General features: G+C 40.9%; 1 protein-coding gene across 1 annotated transcript; it reads right to left on the bottom strand.

The window, feature by feature from the left end:
- Positions 1-4,751: 4,751 nt before the first annotated feature.
- Positions 4,752-8,987, bottom strand: LOC128741829 (transient receptor potential cation channel protein painless). The gene is made up of 6 exons (XM_053837912.1): positions 8,674-8,987; positions 8,219-8,404; positions 5,802-7,701; positions 5,610-5,740; positions 5,446-5,546; positions 4,752-5,389 (listed from the first exon to the last, which is right to left on the bottom strand). The coding sequence occupies exons 1-6, from the start codon at positions 8,722-8,724 to the stop codon at positions 4,978-4,980; spliced, it is 2,781 nt and encodes a 926-aa protein (XP_053693887.1). The 5' UTR covers positions 8,725-8,987; the 3' UTR covers positions 4,752-4,977.
- Positions 8,988-17,802: the final 8,815 nt, after the last annotated feature.

Genomic DNA, 17,802 nt, shown 5'->3' with positions numbered 1-17,802 from the left:
CTAATCGTTACCTTAGCTGTCATTGAAGAGCAGCGACTCAATGTAGGATATACAGGTGTGGCCAGCGCTGCCACACACGAATATTTGTGCATGCATAAATTTGGGACGCTGCCATTTCTCCGGTGTATTTTATATTCTCGGTCCAATATTGCCAGCGGGGTGCTATCCTTATCTTAACGAACGGTGTTTGACAGTCGACTTAACGAAGGGCGCTATTTGCAGGAAATGCAGGAAATAGCGCCCGTCTGACAGGTAAATTTGCTGCCAACCTTGTTGAGATGTGCTGAGGATGTTGGCAACAAAAACATGGCACCCATCGCAAGCCCCTGAATATTGCTGATTGCAAGGAAAATTGTACCATCCACAGAGCGATATCGCTCATAAAAGTGCTATTTTACTTCAAATCGTTTCGGTATCTTCGGCGCACTTTTTCGTTACATTCTAAGCAATAAGTGCGTCGAAGAGACCGAAACGATATAAGCTAAAATAGCACTTTTAAGAGCGATTTCGCACTTATTGATAGGACAATTTTTCTTGCAATTAGCAATATTTTAAATAACATAAATAGTTTATGGGATAGTTCGAAATTGAGCAACATTAGTAGAGCTAGAAATCACAGTAACTAAAATAATTGATGGGCCCCCATGCACAAATATCTATATGAAGTATTCCACCACGCACACATATAAAGATTTTTTGACATTAGCTGAGGCCCTCGCTGAGGCTGTTTGCAGTAGGAGTAATATCAACAACATCAAATTCCAAACTCCCGGATCCTCTCCTCCACTCTTTGCTCCCCTCTCACTCCTACATAAGCGATCCTCAGCAAATGTCATTCTCGTTGGTGACGAAACCGCAAATTACTTCATTTGTGGCAGCGCGGCTGTGACGAAGTTGGTAAAGTAGGAGCGACAAATTGGCTAGCGCCGGCCCAGTGCTGATACGTACACTGAAACAAGAATCATGGTAATTGTTACCATATTAGAGGGTAAAATTAAGTGGACACACCAGTGAATTTTTGCAGAAAAGATTTCTGTTTAGCTTAAGCAGTGTTCTGGTCAAAATAACTGTGCGTTACTTTCGGCGTTACCCCGATACATAACAAAAATAACAGAATCTTAGTCAAATTTACTAGACATGACCTTGAAAGGTGGTAGAATTATCTGAGAACATATTACTTGTACAAGAATCATGGTAAATTTGAATAGCTTTTTCATGGCACTTACAAAAAGCATGCGTTTTCTGCAAAATTGCCACACGACAGAACGTGGAAAGGCACAAACAGAAGAAGATGCAGCGGAACCAAATCTTTCGGGAAAAAAGCGCTACCTGGAAGAGTAGGAATATGCAGAGTTGGAGCGGCTGCATCGTTCTCAGGAAACGCGAAAGTTCTAGCAGAAACTGAACGGATCCCGCATAGGCTTTGTGCCGCGAGCCGAAATGTGTCGGGATAAGACTGGCAGTATTCTGACGGACGATCGTGAGGTGACGGATAGGTGGAAGCAGCACTTCGACGAACACCTGAATGGCGCCCAGGTGGAAAACCATGGCGGCGGGGAAAGCGATTTCGACGGTGCAACAAACGGGGAAGAGGTGCCAGCCCAAACGATAGGCGAAGTTAAGGAGGCCATCAGCTAAAGAACAACAAGTCAGCTGGAAAAGATGGCATCGAAGCGGAGCTTATTAAAATGGGACCAGAAAAGCTGGCCGTTTGTCTGCACCGACTAATTGTTAGAATTTGGGATACGGAACAGCTACCGGAGGAGTGGAAAGATGGGGTTATCTGCCCGATCTACAAAAAGGGTGACAAGTTGGACTGTGAGAACTATCGAGCGATCACCGTTCTCAATGCCGCCTATAAAGTGCTGTCCCAAATCATTTTCCGCCGTCTATCACCAATTGCGAATAGATTAGTGGGAACTTATCAAGCCGGCTTCGTCGAAGGTCGGTCTACTACGGATCAAATATTTACACTGGGGCAAATCCTCCAAAAGGGCCGTGAATACAGAGTACCCACGCATCATTTATTCGTTGACTTCAAAGCCGCATATGATACCATCGACCGGAAAGAGCTATGGAAAATCATGGACGAGAACAGCTTCCCCAGGAAGCTCATCAAACTGATTAAATCTACAATGGATGCTACATAGTGCTGTGTTCGGATTTCGGGTGGATTGTCAAGTTCATTCGAATCACACAGAGGGCTTCGTCAAGGTGATGGTCTTTCATGCCTGCTGTTCAACATAGCGCTACAAGGTGTTATGAACCGAGCGGATATCAACACGCGGGACACGATATTCAACAAATCTAGTCAATTCGTCTGATTTGCCAATGACATGGATATTATCGGCAGAACATCTGTGGCGGTGGCCGAACAGTACACCAGACTAAAGCGTGAAGCAGAAAAGATTGGATTAAAGGTAAATACGTCTAAAACAATGTACATGCTGGTCAGCGGAACCGAGGCCGAACGACACCGCTTGGGCAGTAGTATATTGATCGACGGCGATGAGTTTGAGATAGTCGATGAATTTGTCTACCTTGGCTCACTGGTAACGGCGGACAATGATACCAGCCGTGAGATTCGAAAGCGTATTATCAGCGGAAGTCGTGCTTACTATGGGGTTCACAAGCAATTGCGGTCGAGCAGACTAAGTCCCCGTACAAAGTGCACCCTGTACAAGACGATTATTAGACCGGTTGTTCTCTACGGGCATGAAACATGGACAATGCTCGAGGAGGACCTGCGAGTGCTCGGAGTTTTCGAACGACAAGTGCTAAGAACGATCTTCGGCGGCGTACAGGAAAACGGAGTATGGAGGCGGAGGATGAACCATGAACTCGCACAGCTCTATGGCGAACCCAGTATCCAGAAGGTGGCTAAAGCTGGACGGATACGATGGGCAGGGCATGTTGCAAGAATGCCGGATTTGGTGTTCGCCTCAAACAAGAACAAGACGACCACGTGCGCAGCGAGCAAGATGGCTAGACCAGGTGGAGCGAGATCTGGCGGAGAGTACTCGGTGTCCGAGGAATTGGAGAGCGGTAGCCCTCAACCGAGTTACATGGAGAAATTTTGTTCAACAGGCTTTGTCTTAGGACGGCAAGCCACCTAAGTAAGTAAATAAGTTTCTGCAAAATTGTGCGAGATACCATGGTTTTTGTTTCAGAGAAGAGTGCAGCCGAAACGAATTTTTTATAACTCAACATTCGTGATTTGGTGAAAAGAAATTCAACATTCTTGCAATTTGCATTGTTTAAAATATCGTAGTAAATTCTAGAGTCAACGAAAAAAATATATTTTCGCTGCATTGTCACTCGTATTGGGAGTACTTTACGAAGAAAAAATAAGAAAAGGAGGGGTATGATCTGACGGAAAACGAAAACCTCTATTGGTTAGCGCCGGCCCAGTGCGGATACGTATGTACGACTCATTTTCCACAATTTCACTTAGAAATTCAGCAACAGTTGCTACCACACAACTCTTATCGCACCTGCTTTTTTAAGGGGGCATAGTACCTTTTACACCATATTTATTAGGACTTTATTAAGCTTTAGTTACGATTTCGAATTTAACAATTATTTACGATGATTTTCGTTTATTGATGTACGATTTAGTGCTAGTTGGGCTGTTCATTAATTTCAAAGTCGCGAATGATAGTGTAAACCGACCAGAGCTATGGAAAATTCTGGACGAAAACGGCATTCCGGGTAAGCTTTCTAGACTTATCAAGGCTACGATGGATGGGATCCAGTGCTGTGTGAGAATCTCGGGTGGATTGTCGGACCCATTCGAATCTCGCAGGGGACTTCGACAAGAGGATGGTCTTTCCTGCTGGTTATTCAACATTGCAATTGAAGGTGTTATGAGACGAGCGGCGATTGAAATGGGGGGGGGCGATTTTCAGTTAAATCCAGTCAATTTATCTGCTTTGCTGACGACGTGGATACTGTCGGCAAAACATTTGAGGTGGTGGAAGAGTAGTACACCAGACTACAACGTGAGGCAGAGAAGATTGGGTTGAAGATAAATACGTCTACAACGAAGTAAATGCTGGCGGGCGCGACCGAGCGCGACAGGACCCGCTTGGACTGTACCGTGGTAATCGACGGTAATGAGCTCGAGCTAGTTGACGGTTCGTGTACCTTGGCTCACTGGCAACAGAGGTCAACAATACAAAAGGCATATTACCAGCGGAAGTCCACAAGGTGGCAAGGTGAAATGGCAAGACCAGGAGGTGCGAGATCTGGCGAGCACTGGTTGCACGCTGAACTGGAGATTCCTTTTTTTCTTTTTGTTTTTCCACGGATTCAGGTTCGACTTTTTCTTTATTGTGGTTCCAGGTTTCGTTTAGTTTTGCTTTTGAACTCCTTTTCGATCCCGTTTTTTGTTTGCGTCTGTTTCGTTTTTCCTCCTGCTTTTCCTCATTTTCTGTCACTTTCTGTTTTTATTTACCGCTTTATCCCTTTTGTCTTCCGGTTTCAATTTTTTTCTTTTTCTGTTCCTTTTTTCTTTTTTTTCTATTCTTAATATTCCATTTCCCTGTGATAATGCCCACCTTTCATTAAAAAGTGCCTCTTTGACGAATACGGAGGCATTCCCAATCACAAAATAAAGAATGACTGTTACAGCGTGCGAAGAATGTCTGTTTGTCTCTGCTAAGACTTTAAAAAATCGAGTTTAATACTTTTATAGCATTTTATTGAGCTTAGACCAATGAAAATATAAATAAATTAACGTTGAAATAGATTTCAAAGCAAACACAAGGTATGTTATCACTGTTTATCATTCGAATTAGTAATTTTAATATCTCTTTTGATCAATTGAATAGACTTTGTTAGCAAAATAACACTTTATATAATATAAATCAGATTCAAACTTAAACGTACAGCTTTTTTCCTGATACGATAATACTTGTAGAGAAAAACTCAGGGGGAACTTTATTTGACAATACGATGTAAACTATGTAACCTAGATTACTTTACAGCTTTTCCCATCAGCTGCAGTATTTGCTCCAATTTCTGCTCGATGGTTGACAATCTCATATCGAAAGCTACCAGCTTATCGGTCGAATGGATTTTCTTGTTTCGTGAGTGCAGAATTTCCTTTGCATACTTCATAATTTTAGCGTCCATCTTCGAGAACGAAGGCAAAATGCAGCAACCGAAACTTAGCTTGAACCGTTCGTTGCTTCGTGCATTCTCCGGCAGCAATTCGATATGGCTTTCAACATCCAAAGCGGTAGCTTCCGAGTCTACGTTCTTCTGCGGTCGTGGTATGAATATAGCATTCGATTGATTGGGAGCTACTATTACGTAATAGTACGGTAAATATGCGGGGAAAAGTTGTAAAAACGTTCTCGGAAAAATGTAATGGATTAGGTTTGTTCTGTAAATGGATAAGAATGAGAAGGGATAAGCATTCATATGAGCAATTTAACTCACACCACTCCATTTGAATTGGGGAATTTCAACGCATTTTCGTACTTAGAAATAACATCCACTTTTTGCGATAGTCCTATCAGTTCAGCTTCCGCTTTTATAGCCTGAAATTAAGTTTTTTTTTTTGTGATAATCCAACACGCATTGCTTATTATAAACCCAATTACCGCAGTATCACTGACAGCTAATCCGTTCATGAGATTGAATATTACTATGGCAACGAAAAACAAAAACAACAGGAATATCAAATAGCTAACCCCGTTGGTTTGAAACTTGATATTGGCAGCTTCAAATTCACCTGCAAAAAAGTTTGTCGTTAATAAAGAATTATGGAAATTGAAATTTCAGACTTAAATTACCTGTTAACATAACCATTGTTTTAAGCAATGCTGTACCAATATCGCCGAAGGTGTTGAATTTGTCCTCTTCTTCCGGTTCCTTTTCGTCTTTGTCGCCATTTAACTGGTCGGGGAAGGTTATCACATCTTTCGATTTAGCAGCATTGTTAACGTTAAAAAGTGTGTAGAAACAGAAAGCGAATGAAATCAGTATTATGGAGTACAGAATGAGACTCTTCAGGAAATTTTTCGACACTGTCTTCAGCATAACCATATGCGTTGATATCGACAGGATGGGCAGCATTCCGACTAGCAGCGTGAATTCCACGGCGGAAAGTAGAATTACTACTGCCGATATGATTTGCCGAACCTCGCTTTGTTCGAATTCCTTCAGTAGAACCGTATAGGATGCCAAAATCAGCGTAAGCTCCATCCAGTTTTCGATTGACCGGAAGTACATTTTCGCGTGAAGCAACATTTGACCAACTTCTCTCACTGCTATGTATGTAGTCCCGACCAACGAAATTACTCTCAGCGAAAGTTTGAGCCATTGATCGACGTTATTGTGGCCGTAACATCCAACAACGTACCAGGTGAAGGCCAGAAAGAAAGTCGTACAAATCACTAAATTTATGTAGAAATAAATACTAAGCCTTAACCATTTAATTAACACAAAACTCGATATCACAGGATGTTTCAACAATGGCTTCAAATCGCCCGAGTTCGCCATATATACAATCGGCAGCATTTCGTCGTTGATTTCACCCGAACCGGTCTCTTTTCTCGTATCCCCTGTAAAGTTTTTCTTGTACACCGGTGGAACAAGACAGGAGTAATCTATGTTAATTTCATAGTCGTCATCTCCCGGACGCTTTTCGTTGGCAGTAACGCACGAGTCTAGATACTCTCGCAGGATTTCCGCATTCATTTCACATATCGGTAGCTCCTTGAACATGTTACTCGTTCCGATGTAGGCCGAATGTTTGAGCAACATATCTACGGCGCCATCAACTTTGTATTTAACAGCATAATGCAGAGCACTGCAACCCTTATCATCCACCTTGTCTACTTCTATTCGATCGTCATCCAATAAGATTCCGAGGCACTTGAAGAATGGACATTTTGCTCGGTCCTTGAGTGTGTTGATTTCCTTAATAACTAGCGAAAGTAGTGGTGCTGAATTTATAGCTTTTACGTATGCTGCTATGTGCCCGGTTTTGGACAGAATGAACAACAGAATTTCATGATAACCGAAATTGCAACATTTAACTAGCAGCTCCGATAAGTGGGAGTCCGCCGAGAATTGGTAACTGTCATCTATGAGTGTTTTTACAAACGATAGGCGGCCGGATTGCACTGCAGCCGAGAGCAATTCCTGTAAATCACTCTGCCATTCGCTATCACTGGTTTGTTTGGATCTGTACTGTTTGAGTGCCAAATTAAATTTATCTTCACTGAGGGTTTTAATGAGCGTCACCAAAACTGCTAGGTTGGTCTGCATTGTGAAGCTTGGAATTGAAATATCCGGGAAATATTCTTGAATCTTCTTTCGCAATTCACCTTTACGAAACGTATCCACATCTACGGTGGCAAACTTTAAACAATACTGTAGGATTTCTTTTCTCCAATCCTCGGAATTTTTCTGCCAATTTTTGGAGTTTTTCACAAAAACTCCAACCGGTGTCCGGTTGTCGTCGTTGGGAATGTTAACACTGGCTGCTTCACTTTGAATCAGCAACTGGATGCAAACGAAAACACGTTTCCAGTTATCGTTGTTTAAGCGCTCAAAGAGCAAATGCAGTGCCGTTTGTTCCTGATAGAGCAGATTAGGATTGGATCCTTCCTTTAGCAGTTCCCGAAAGTGCTCTGCATCCTCCGACAGCACAGCAAAATGAACTGGATACTTTCCGTTGACGTTCGGCTGGAAATATAAACGGTAGCGTGTGAATAATTACCTAGCAATATTGCATCCAATTGAATAAGGTAATTGTTTGGTTAGCCCAAGTTGGGCTTTTCCAACTTTGCACTTACTGCACAGACCAAATCTGATCAAGCATGAATCATTTTAAATGAGATTTACAGTAAATTGATCGTGCAAGCTGATACAAACTTGAAGCTCATAAATAAAAATAATGCTATTACATACACACTAACACTGCGAACCGATGTTTATTCTGAAAATTAACGTTCAATTACACGAATATGAGCAAAGCATAATAAACAAATGAAAAATGTCTTTAATTAGCATGCCTCCCGAAATAGGTCGCGACTGGGTTAAAATCATAAAGTAAATAACACCCTAAGGAATGCCACCGTAGGAAGTTATTACACGAGTCAAAACTGTACTGTTTTGTTAGAATGTACAAGCCTTGTGCTTTCTGGAATAGCCTACTACGTATCGATGTAACTAATGTGTGGTTGTCATGAATGAAACTCACCTGTTGCGTATCAACACCGTAGATTAGACACTCCGCAATGAACCTAGCAGAACCGGCGGTTTCGCATGCCTTTTCGAACACGGACAATCCAGTGAAGTCATCACGAACGGTCGGGTCCGCACCTCGACGCAATGCATACTGAAACTTTTTCAGATTCTTTTCTGCCAGACTGGCGGAGAGCGCTTGCTGAAAGCATTAGATTTGTATATAAATACATACATCTTCGTCATAATTAAATCAAAACAGAAAGAAAAACATCAAAGCACGATGTTGTACTAGAACGATTTGGCTGTAAAAATGTTTATCAACAGAATGAGTCAGCGCTGTACAACATACCCTTACTTTCACTGAAATCTGTCTGTTAAAATTTTCAACAAAACTATTGAAGGTAGTTCGTTTTGAGATTTTTTTTATTTACTTATTCTAGACACACCCTAAGCTGAGATGAGCAATACCTGTTGATCCGATATACACAGAAGCTCGATGTTATTTCCGTTGCTGCTCATCTTAGCTGGCTGAAACTGTGTTTTCGTTTCCTCTCTTTTTTCGTGTCGTTTACGCCTCGCCCATTCACAATGATGAGGCACTACTATAGGTAATAGTGAATTGTGGGAATAAAACTTTTAATCACCGACACACGAGCCTATTTTCTGAGGCGATTGATAAAATGCAAAAGATGCACTACGTTGCAATGAATAGATGCAACTTAATTTGAGACAAAAACTAGTAATAATTCACCACATTAGAGGCATACACAATGCCAGCTTAGGTTTAACTCTGCACTACACTCTCTGCGAATGAATGAAAATTTCCAGCGCGGGTCACTTAGATTGATCGCTTGTATTAGTAATATGTACAAACATACATGCTAACCGGTTGGGTTGGCTGTCCACATGCACGATAAAAACGATATTTTTGACTAATACTGAAAGAGACTCATTGTGCTTACATGCAGCTTTGTCTTAATATGTCGGTAGGTACGTGAAATTTAATCGATCTCATTTTAGCGTCTACTTTACCGGAAGCTTTTTGATGGGGCGCCTCGTGCAACGACAAAGAGTGCGGTAGTTAACGTTAGTTAATGATTATGAATCTTAAAATCTAAAAGGTAGAAGTCACATTATAACGTAGTACTACGTTTTTGTTTATGAATATGTCACATTTGGTTGAGTTCTAAAGGCTTAATCCTTCCAGCAAAAAATATGCAAGATATGATGCTCATCGCACCGTCAACACATATCTTCGAAGACGAACATTTATCATTGGTTTATGTTGATGTATAACTAAATCAGTAGGCGCAAATAAAATAATTTTTTGTATGAGAAAAGAATAATTTATCCACGTTTTCTGTATTTTCTGTACCCCCTCCCTGTCTACCTTTCCAGATATACTCAAGTATTTTTTACACGGGGGTTACATAGCATGTTGAAAAAACTGCATAAAACTGCAAAAAACTGCATCCGCATTAATCCAAAAAATGTCATGCGTGTTAATTCAAAAATCGTCATTAAAAAACCGTGTTAATTAAAAAATCGTCAAAAACCTCAGCATGCTCACTTGATAAAAGTTTACTGCATCAAAAATAAGAAGAATAACTGCATATTTTTGGTTAGTTGCCACGCAGAATTCTATTCAAATTCTTCTTCAGTTGCAAATTAGCATTGTCAGTACTATGAGATGGTTAGGCTTAGGAGTAAAGCAGCCGTAAATTTCGCCAAAGTAGTTTTTAAGTAGCATTTAGGGTGACTTAAATGCTTATTGGTTTTCATTTGAATAGCATTGGTAATGCTTATTGGTTAACTGGAGTCTCTTACTGCACATTGCATTTCAACTAATGGATTTGAAATGATGGTTTATAATGTTTAAAAGAAATATGTAGCCAACCGCCTAGTTAGCTTCTAGGTACAATAGTCGCCTGACAAGTCAGTCGTTGTACGTTAGAATCTCGGCTAGGCAGTACTAGCTTACTGGATAGAATCGGTAGGATCATTGCACTAACCCCGTAATTGTCCTGTACGCCAATAACCGGCTTCGAAGTCTGTCGTGTTTTCAAGATGTTTAAATCCAAGGCTTTTTTTACGTTTCAGGTTCAATTTCAGATCTAATCTTTAGTTCAGCTTTAATTTTTAATCCAATTGTACCCTAAAAATCAGTGTATCCGACCCAATCGGTCTGTTCCTGCTTCCCGGTCCAATCCTGTTTCATTGTTCCGTTTTGCTTCATTTCTTGTTTAATTTTTTTTATTTTCAGTACTATTTTTCATCTTATTTTCCATGCGTTTCTTGTAATTTTATTTCCCGTTTTTCATCTTTCCTCTTTCCTTTTTCTTTTCTTCGTTTCTAGCTTTCGTGTTTTTCGAACTCTTTTTATCTCCTTTCCTTGTAACCGTTGGTTACAATTTATATTTTAGCTCCGCCAAAATCCAAAATGTTGTCCCTAGTTGCTCAGTTTATTCCTATTTCCTAAGTCCACCTCTGAGCAAACTTTGACAGAAGGAGTGGTAGCTCTCTAAGTCTTTGGATGCAGAGGCCACTCACGGAGGAAAGTTTACTCAAAAGTAGATGTTTTGTAAAAGCATCCCTCTCCGGGAGAGCTGTCAACGAGGTGGGTGATAACCTTCCAAGTCTGCGGACGGATGGATGATTCACTTTGGAAAGCTTTATCGAGAGGCAGATGGCGGTTTGAGTGATAGCACGCCAAGCCTGGCGCGGTTTGCGTCCTGGGCGGAGTGGTCATTCTAACTAGTACGCTTTTACTGAATTCACCACTGCCACTCACAGCAATATAGCTGATATCACTCCAAGCCTGGCGCGGTTTGCGTCTTGGCGGAGTGGTCACCAATATTTGTACGCTCACAGATACAAAGGGAAAGACGAATCGGGCATTCAAAGCCGCGGTGCAAAATCACAAGAAGGGTTGCCATTACAATAGGGCATTGTTGACGTTCGGGAAAATTTCGTTCCCGAACCTCAACTGACAGATCCTTTAAAAGGCTCAGCTGTTATGCTGAAAGAATTTGATTCTGTCGTAACAGCGAACGACAGTAAGTCGCGTAAAAAGTTTTTATTTTACTTAAAAATAATAGTGGTGCAAAGTGAAGAATAGAGAATAAAAGTCTTTCTTAGTAAAAAGTAGTGTTCTGAAAGTGCTAAGAAAAGTAAAAAGCGACGACACAACAGAAACTACAGTTAAAAGTTATAAAAAGATAAATGAAAAGGTCCTAGAGGGACCTTTTTATCTTGGTTCCAGATACATTCTACCAAAGGCGACGTTTGAACCGGAAGGTTATTTCGGAGTGCTTGTTCCGGCGAACAATACCTCATCCGGTACCTCTGTTGAGGACAGTTCTGTTCCGGCCAACAATACGTCAGCCATTGCCTCGGTGGAGGATAGTGTTCGTTCCGGCTAACAATACGTCAGCCATTGCCTCTGTTGAGGATAGTCTTTGTTTTGGCCAACAATACGTCAGCCATAGCCTCTGTAGAGGACACCGTTTGTTCCAGTAATCAATACATCCGCCATTGTGGCGATAGACCATAGATGCCATTGCTACGCGAGGCCAGCGTAGGCGGTGGTAGGCTGATCAGGGATCGGCATTTGCTGAAAAGGACCGTTCGTGAAACCAGCGCTACGCCGGCGAGCGTAGGAGATGATACGCCGATCAGGGATCGGCATTTGCTGAAAATTCAACGCTTCCTGGTCGTGAAACGACCTGTACAAAAATAGCCATCCGTAACACCAGCACGATAAGTAAATAGATTTAAGCCAAAACTTAGTAATTAAGAGGAAACTGACGAGTGTACGGGAGGGAAATAAACAGAAAAATTCTAATTCAATCTGTATTCCTCAAGACACAGAGATAGCTCCATTTTGCACCATTTCGTGAATCTGCTTAGTTCAACTCGAAAGGAGTTAGTTGTTTGTCGTTTTGCTAATCGGGGTTTAAGGTTCACTTTAGTATAGCGTTTTGAGCCAATAGCATGGATTGGCCTGTAATAATCTTTCTTCTGGTGTTGCATCGATTGAAGATTCGCATTTCTTTGTTCCCTATCAGTGTACCGCGAGTCAGTGGTGAGTTGCAGTTTAGCCGGGGTTTGCCACCCGAACCTTCGCTATCCCTCCTCCCTCACCACCACACCGCTGAGCAGCTCTGGACAAGTTACCAGTTACCAAGTAACAAAGTAAAAGTAACATCCTTCTCGTTTTTTGTCTTTGCCTGTTCCGTTTTTTCTCTTTTTGATAATCCGTTGTTCTGCCTTTCTGTCACGCCAAAAATATAGGCAGCCTTTTTCCCTTTGCTCTCTGGTTTTCCTTTTTTATCTCCCGTTTTTCGTCTTTCACTCTTATTTCCACCTTCTTACCTTTTTCTCTGGGCCGTTTTTCCTGTTGTCTCCTATTTTTGCTGTTTGTGCTATACTTCGTTTTCTTTTTGGTTTCTCTTGTTTATGTTGCGTCTTCTCTTTCTTACCACGTTTGTCATCTTTTTCTCTTTCATTTTTCCACGGCTTCTGTTACGTTTTTACTTTTTTTTCTCGTTTTTTTTCTTTTTTCTGACCGCTGTTTCCTCCTTTTGTGTTCCGTTCCGCTTCATTTCATTTTATTTTTATCTGTTCCATTCTTCCTTTTTGGAAGTGCCGGTTATCCTCCTTTCCTATCAGGTTCTGTTTTTCTTCTTTTACTATTAATTTCTTTTATTTCTGTTCGCGTTTTTCCATTTTCCAGCATCCGCATTTTCTTCTTTTCTTTTCCACTTTTCTACATCTTTGTCCCGTTTTTCCTCCTGCACTGTTTGATGCATATAAATCTTTGAACTAGTTAAAAATTCAGGAAAACCGAGTGTTTCAGCCAAAACTCACGAACAACAAAAAATGTTACCATGAAAATTTTTATCATAAAAAGACTTGACCAAACTCATCGTCCTGAAAGTAAAAACAAGTTAGACTAAAACTGCCCGGTCGGTGATTTCTACAGTTGACGGAGGAAGAGGCACAATTTGTGTGTCTAAAATTACCCCAAAACCAGATACGTCGCTACATTAATAAGGCGGGTTGCGCAGTCTCCTTTTGTCCAGCGCCTCTATGGTTCAAAGGTACACGGGTTTCAGCCATACGCCCTGGCGGGTGTTGTGGGTTCAAATCCGGTTATAATCTCTGATTATAGCTTGGTTCGACCCATGCACCTTCCAGCATTGGACAAAAGGTAGGAGTCACAACTTGATAAGCGTAGCTACCTATAACCCCTTCCCCCTTCCTTTCCACTCTTTCCTCTCCATCCACAAATAATTTTCATTACCTTTCCCTACCGTCCCTCCATCAATTGTAGAACCATCGTTTCAAAAAAATATTAACATAAAAAGACTATAAATTGACAAACAGGAAATAAATATTCTCACAAAATTTTCATGTGAGAGCACATAGTTTTCCACCAAAAAAATGAATCCACAAAACATAATTTTACATTGGATTTCAAAATTGACCTTGAAATTTTAATTGAAGTTGGACTTGAAATCATCCTGGAGTAGATGGATTTCCTGGAGTGGATGCATTGACTCCATCTATCATCAAGAACTGTGCGCAAGAACTGGCTGCCCCGATATCTCTGATTTTCAATCGTTCCCTTGCTGACCGTACGCTTCCGTCCATTTGGAAGACTGCTAAAATGGTTCCAATTCGCAAATCAGGATCAGGCATTCAACTCGTTGATAACTATCGTGGAATATCGATACTTTATTGCCTTGCTAAAGTCTCCGAAACAATTGTCCATCGTTTCCTGAGCAATGCCACAAAACCTTTGATCAGCGAGTTTCAGCATGGTTTCGTCGAACGTCGTTCTACAACTACAAACCTAATGGCTTATACCAAACACGTTGTTCCCTGCAGTTGAATCCCGTCGCCAAGTAGAATCATTTTACGTAGATTTTTCGAAGGCTTTCGACCTTGTTCCCGAGTTGGATAGTTGAGTGGCTGGAATCATACCTCACCGGACGAAAAGCTTTTGTACAGGTTGAGCATGAAACCTCAACAACATTCAACGTCACTTCAGGAGTTCCTCAAGGGAGTGTACTGGGCCCGCATATTTTTACTCTATACGTAAACGAGCTCGCATGTCGGATATCACCCGAAAACTCATTCTTCGCTGACGACCTCAAAACCGACCTTTCGGGTGATATCATCCGCCCAAGATTGCGCCGCCTTACAAAGCGACATCGATCAACTCTTGTTGTGGTGTGACGAAAACGGTATGGCTGTAAACATCAAGAAATGTAAACTAATATCTTTTACTCGCTGCCTAACTATTACTGAGTTCCCATACAAGATTGGCTCGGCCGTTCTCGAACGGGTAAATTCCATACGTGACTAGGGTTGCCCAGTCTCAAAATTACAAAAACCGGCCGGTCGGTTCTGCCTTCAAAAAATGCGGGGGGGGGACGGGTTGTCGCAGCATGTTATTAGAGGATTTGCCTGGAATGTGTAATGTGCGTTATTCACATATTATTTATGTAGTCGCCGGAATCGAAACCACAACGAACATTAAATGGATTATTGAAGATAGCATAGCTAGTTTCAGAGTGACAACTAGTTGCTTCTGGTGCTGGTGGACAATTTAATTACCATCAGAAGTAAAGTATTGTCACTGCAAAACTGGTTATCTTCAATGATCCACTACTCAGAATTGCTAATAAATTTATCAGAAAATTTAACAAATCCGGCAAAAAATACCAATCCGGCTTCATATGTCAGAAAACCGACCTTTTTGCAGGATTGACCGGCCACCGGCTTTGCAGGTGAAAAACCGGTCGGGCCGGCCACTTGGCAACCCTATACGTGACTTAGGTGTGATTTTAGATAACAAACTGCGATTCAATGAGCATGTAGCATTAACTGCTGCCAAAGCTTTTTCTGTTCTGGGTTCCGTTCGCCGCCATACAGCATTTATTACAGACGTATATGCACTGTTGGGCACCGCTAATTCGCTAACCGACCAATCGAGAAACGCTAGTTAGGCCATTGTAAATCATTTTCAAAGTTTTTGTCACCCCCCCCCCCTTAGAAATTGGCTTGAAAATGGACGAGAAAACAGGTGTTAAAATGAACTTTTTGTCGTTTAGAACATAATGCATTAATGAACCTTACTTTAGGTCTGTTGCTGCTTCGTCGTGATTGCCTATTTTCATCCTATCCAACACAAATTATTAAAACTATCAGCATTTTTATAACACACAATGCAAAACTTGTTATTCCCTAATATTTTAGTTTGTTGTCTATCATATGCGATCAATCAAAGTAAGCTGATCTATTTAAATGCTTTTTATCATTAAAGAATTCCTACCAGCCAAATTTCCTACGTTTTTTCGTGCGACGAAGAAGACAATGTCGACTAGTCGTTTTAATTTCCGTCATTCATAAATGAAAATAACTTACGCAAGGCATTGTCGTTATTCTACAGCCAGAAAAACTTGCCTGTCCTGCAGAAATTTTGTAGAATAACATTTGTCATGCCGTCCTACACAAATACATGCGCGTTAGCTTCGTAAACATTGTTGTTATTTTTAATTCGGACGATGAAAAATTTTGATGGACGGATTTTGAAACGGTACGACGAATTTTAGCAATGAAGTCAGTTGCGTAATTTCAAAAATATGCTTCAATAGTCGCTTTTCAGTGATTTCAAAGTACACGGATCGAAAGCAGCCACGTAGCCAGAGGTGGGGGCCAGGAGTCATATCTTGGCTCCTAATACATTATATGCATATCTTATTGGTTATAACTATAATATATTATAATACATTTAATGTATTGTGGTTCTAAACGAAAAAATATACACATAAAACAGTTAAAATCAAAATTGGGCCCCCGGGCCCCCCCTTCTGGCTACGTGGCTGATCGAAAGGTAAGTGTGTTTTAGTCAAATCAGCACAAGAACTTTTGGAGTATTCATTAAATCCATCCAGCAAATGATGAAAATTAGAATGACTTTCCTTATTACGACGGGAATTAGAAAAAGACCCTATTGAATTCTAAACGACAAAATATGCATATGAAACAATTTGAGTAAAAACGCTTTCTTCGCTAACGACTTACAGGCAAGCCTCAAAGCAAAGACGAAGAATAAGCTATGGTAAATTTTTAAAGGTAAACTTTCATCATTCTCAAGCCAAAGTTTCTGTTATTTTTTGTTAGTATGGGTTGATTGATCCTTCAACAATACGACAAGACGACAAAAGGAAAACAATTCTCAATCGGTGACCGGACGAGAGCCATAAATACGATAGCCATACGGACGGTTGCCATACGTACGAATGCCATATAGACGATTGCCATAATGTATGTTTGCCATAATAGACGGAAGCCATACAGACGAATGCCATAATGTATGTTTGCCATAATGGACGGAAGCCATAATGTACGTTTGCCATAATATACGTTTGCCATAATTCATATTTTTGGTTTGGAAACCCAGAACTACACTTCGACCAGTTCAAAGCTTAAAGGACCAGCGCGACCAAGTCGCAAAAGGCCTAACTGATTCAGATTAAAAAAGCGGCTTTGCGAATAGACTTAGACAGATGTGATTTCTGCGGGGGGCTGTCCCCCCGCAGTGGCCGGCACTTCCGACGGGAGCCATAATGTACGTTTGCGATAATCCATATATTTAACGTTTCCTAGATGATTCAGGGCGAGCCGGCCGCAGGCAACGGCGAGTGTTCGCCGGTGACCCGCCGTCGGAAGCGCCGGCCACTGCGGGGGGGCAGCCCCCCCGCAGAAATCTCATCTGTCTAGGTCTATTCGTTTTCCTAGGTTTACCGTCCTCTAGTTAGTTTTCCCTAGTCCTCGCATCGAGATACCCTTTATAAAATAAAAGCCGCTTTTTTTTGACTGAATAAATTGTTCGGTGTTAAGTCAGACCGAACCAAGCCGCAAAATTTAAAACAATGGGTTAATGACACCAAGCGACTGACAATTTCCTAGGCTACATTTTACTCTAATCAGATTACAGAGGTGGGCACCGCTAACCGAAATTTTAGCTTCGCTAACAGCTAATCCGCTAAATCAGAACGTTAGCTTCGATAACCGCTAACCGCTAAATCAACCAACAATTTAGCGGAAGCTAACGCTAACCGCTAACAGCTAAATTCGTTAGCACTGTAGAATCAGCATTACTTTGATAAGCGCTGATTTCGGCAATAAAAGAAAATTTTTGTTTCAAAGGTCTAAGAAAAAATTCTTGAGATAATTCCGTGCAAAGAATTGCAGGTATTCATGACAAATGTTTAAAGAACATTATCACTTCGCATATTATCACATTAAAAGGGTACAAAACATTTCCATGTTCCATGACATAGATTCCTCGATTTTTTATTGGAGTTTTCCATTGCTGTGAAAATTTATGTAAATGCTTTCCAAATAATATTTTCTCTGGATTGCTTAATAAAAAGTTATTTATACCGTACCAGTAGTGGCGCATCTAGTAATAAAACTTCAAGTTTTTAGTAAAAATACAATGAAATCAAAATAAAAGGAAACAGAATCAGAAGGTAGAAAATTTGTAAAAAAATATTTTGTAGATAATAATTTTCCTTGGTT

The sequence above is a fragment of the Sabethes cyaneus genome, chromosome 3, assembly GCF_943734655.1.
Source record: "Sabethes cyaneus chromosome 3, idSabCyanKW18_F2, whole genome shotgun sequence".
Classification (NCBI taxonomy): Eukaryota; Metazoa; Arthropoda; class Insecta; order Diptera; family Culicidae; genus Sabethes; species Sabethes cyaneus.
This window is presented reverse-complemented; position numbering and strand designations above follow the sequence as displayed.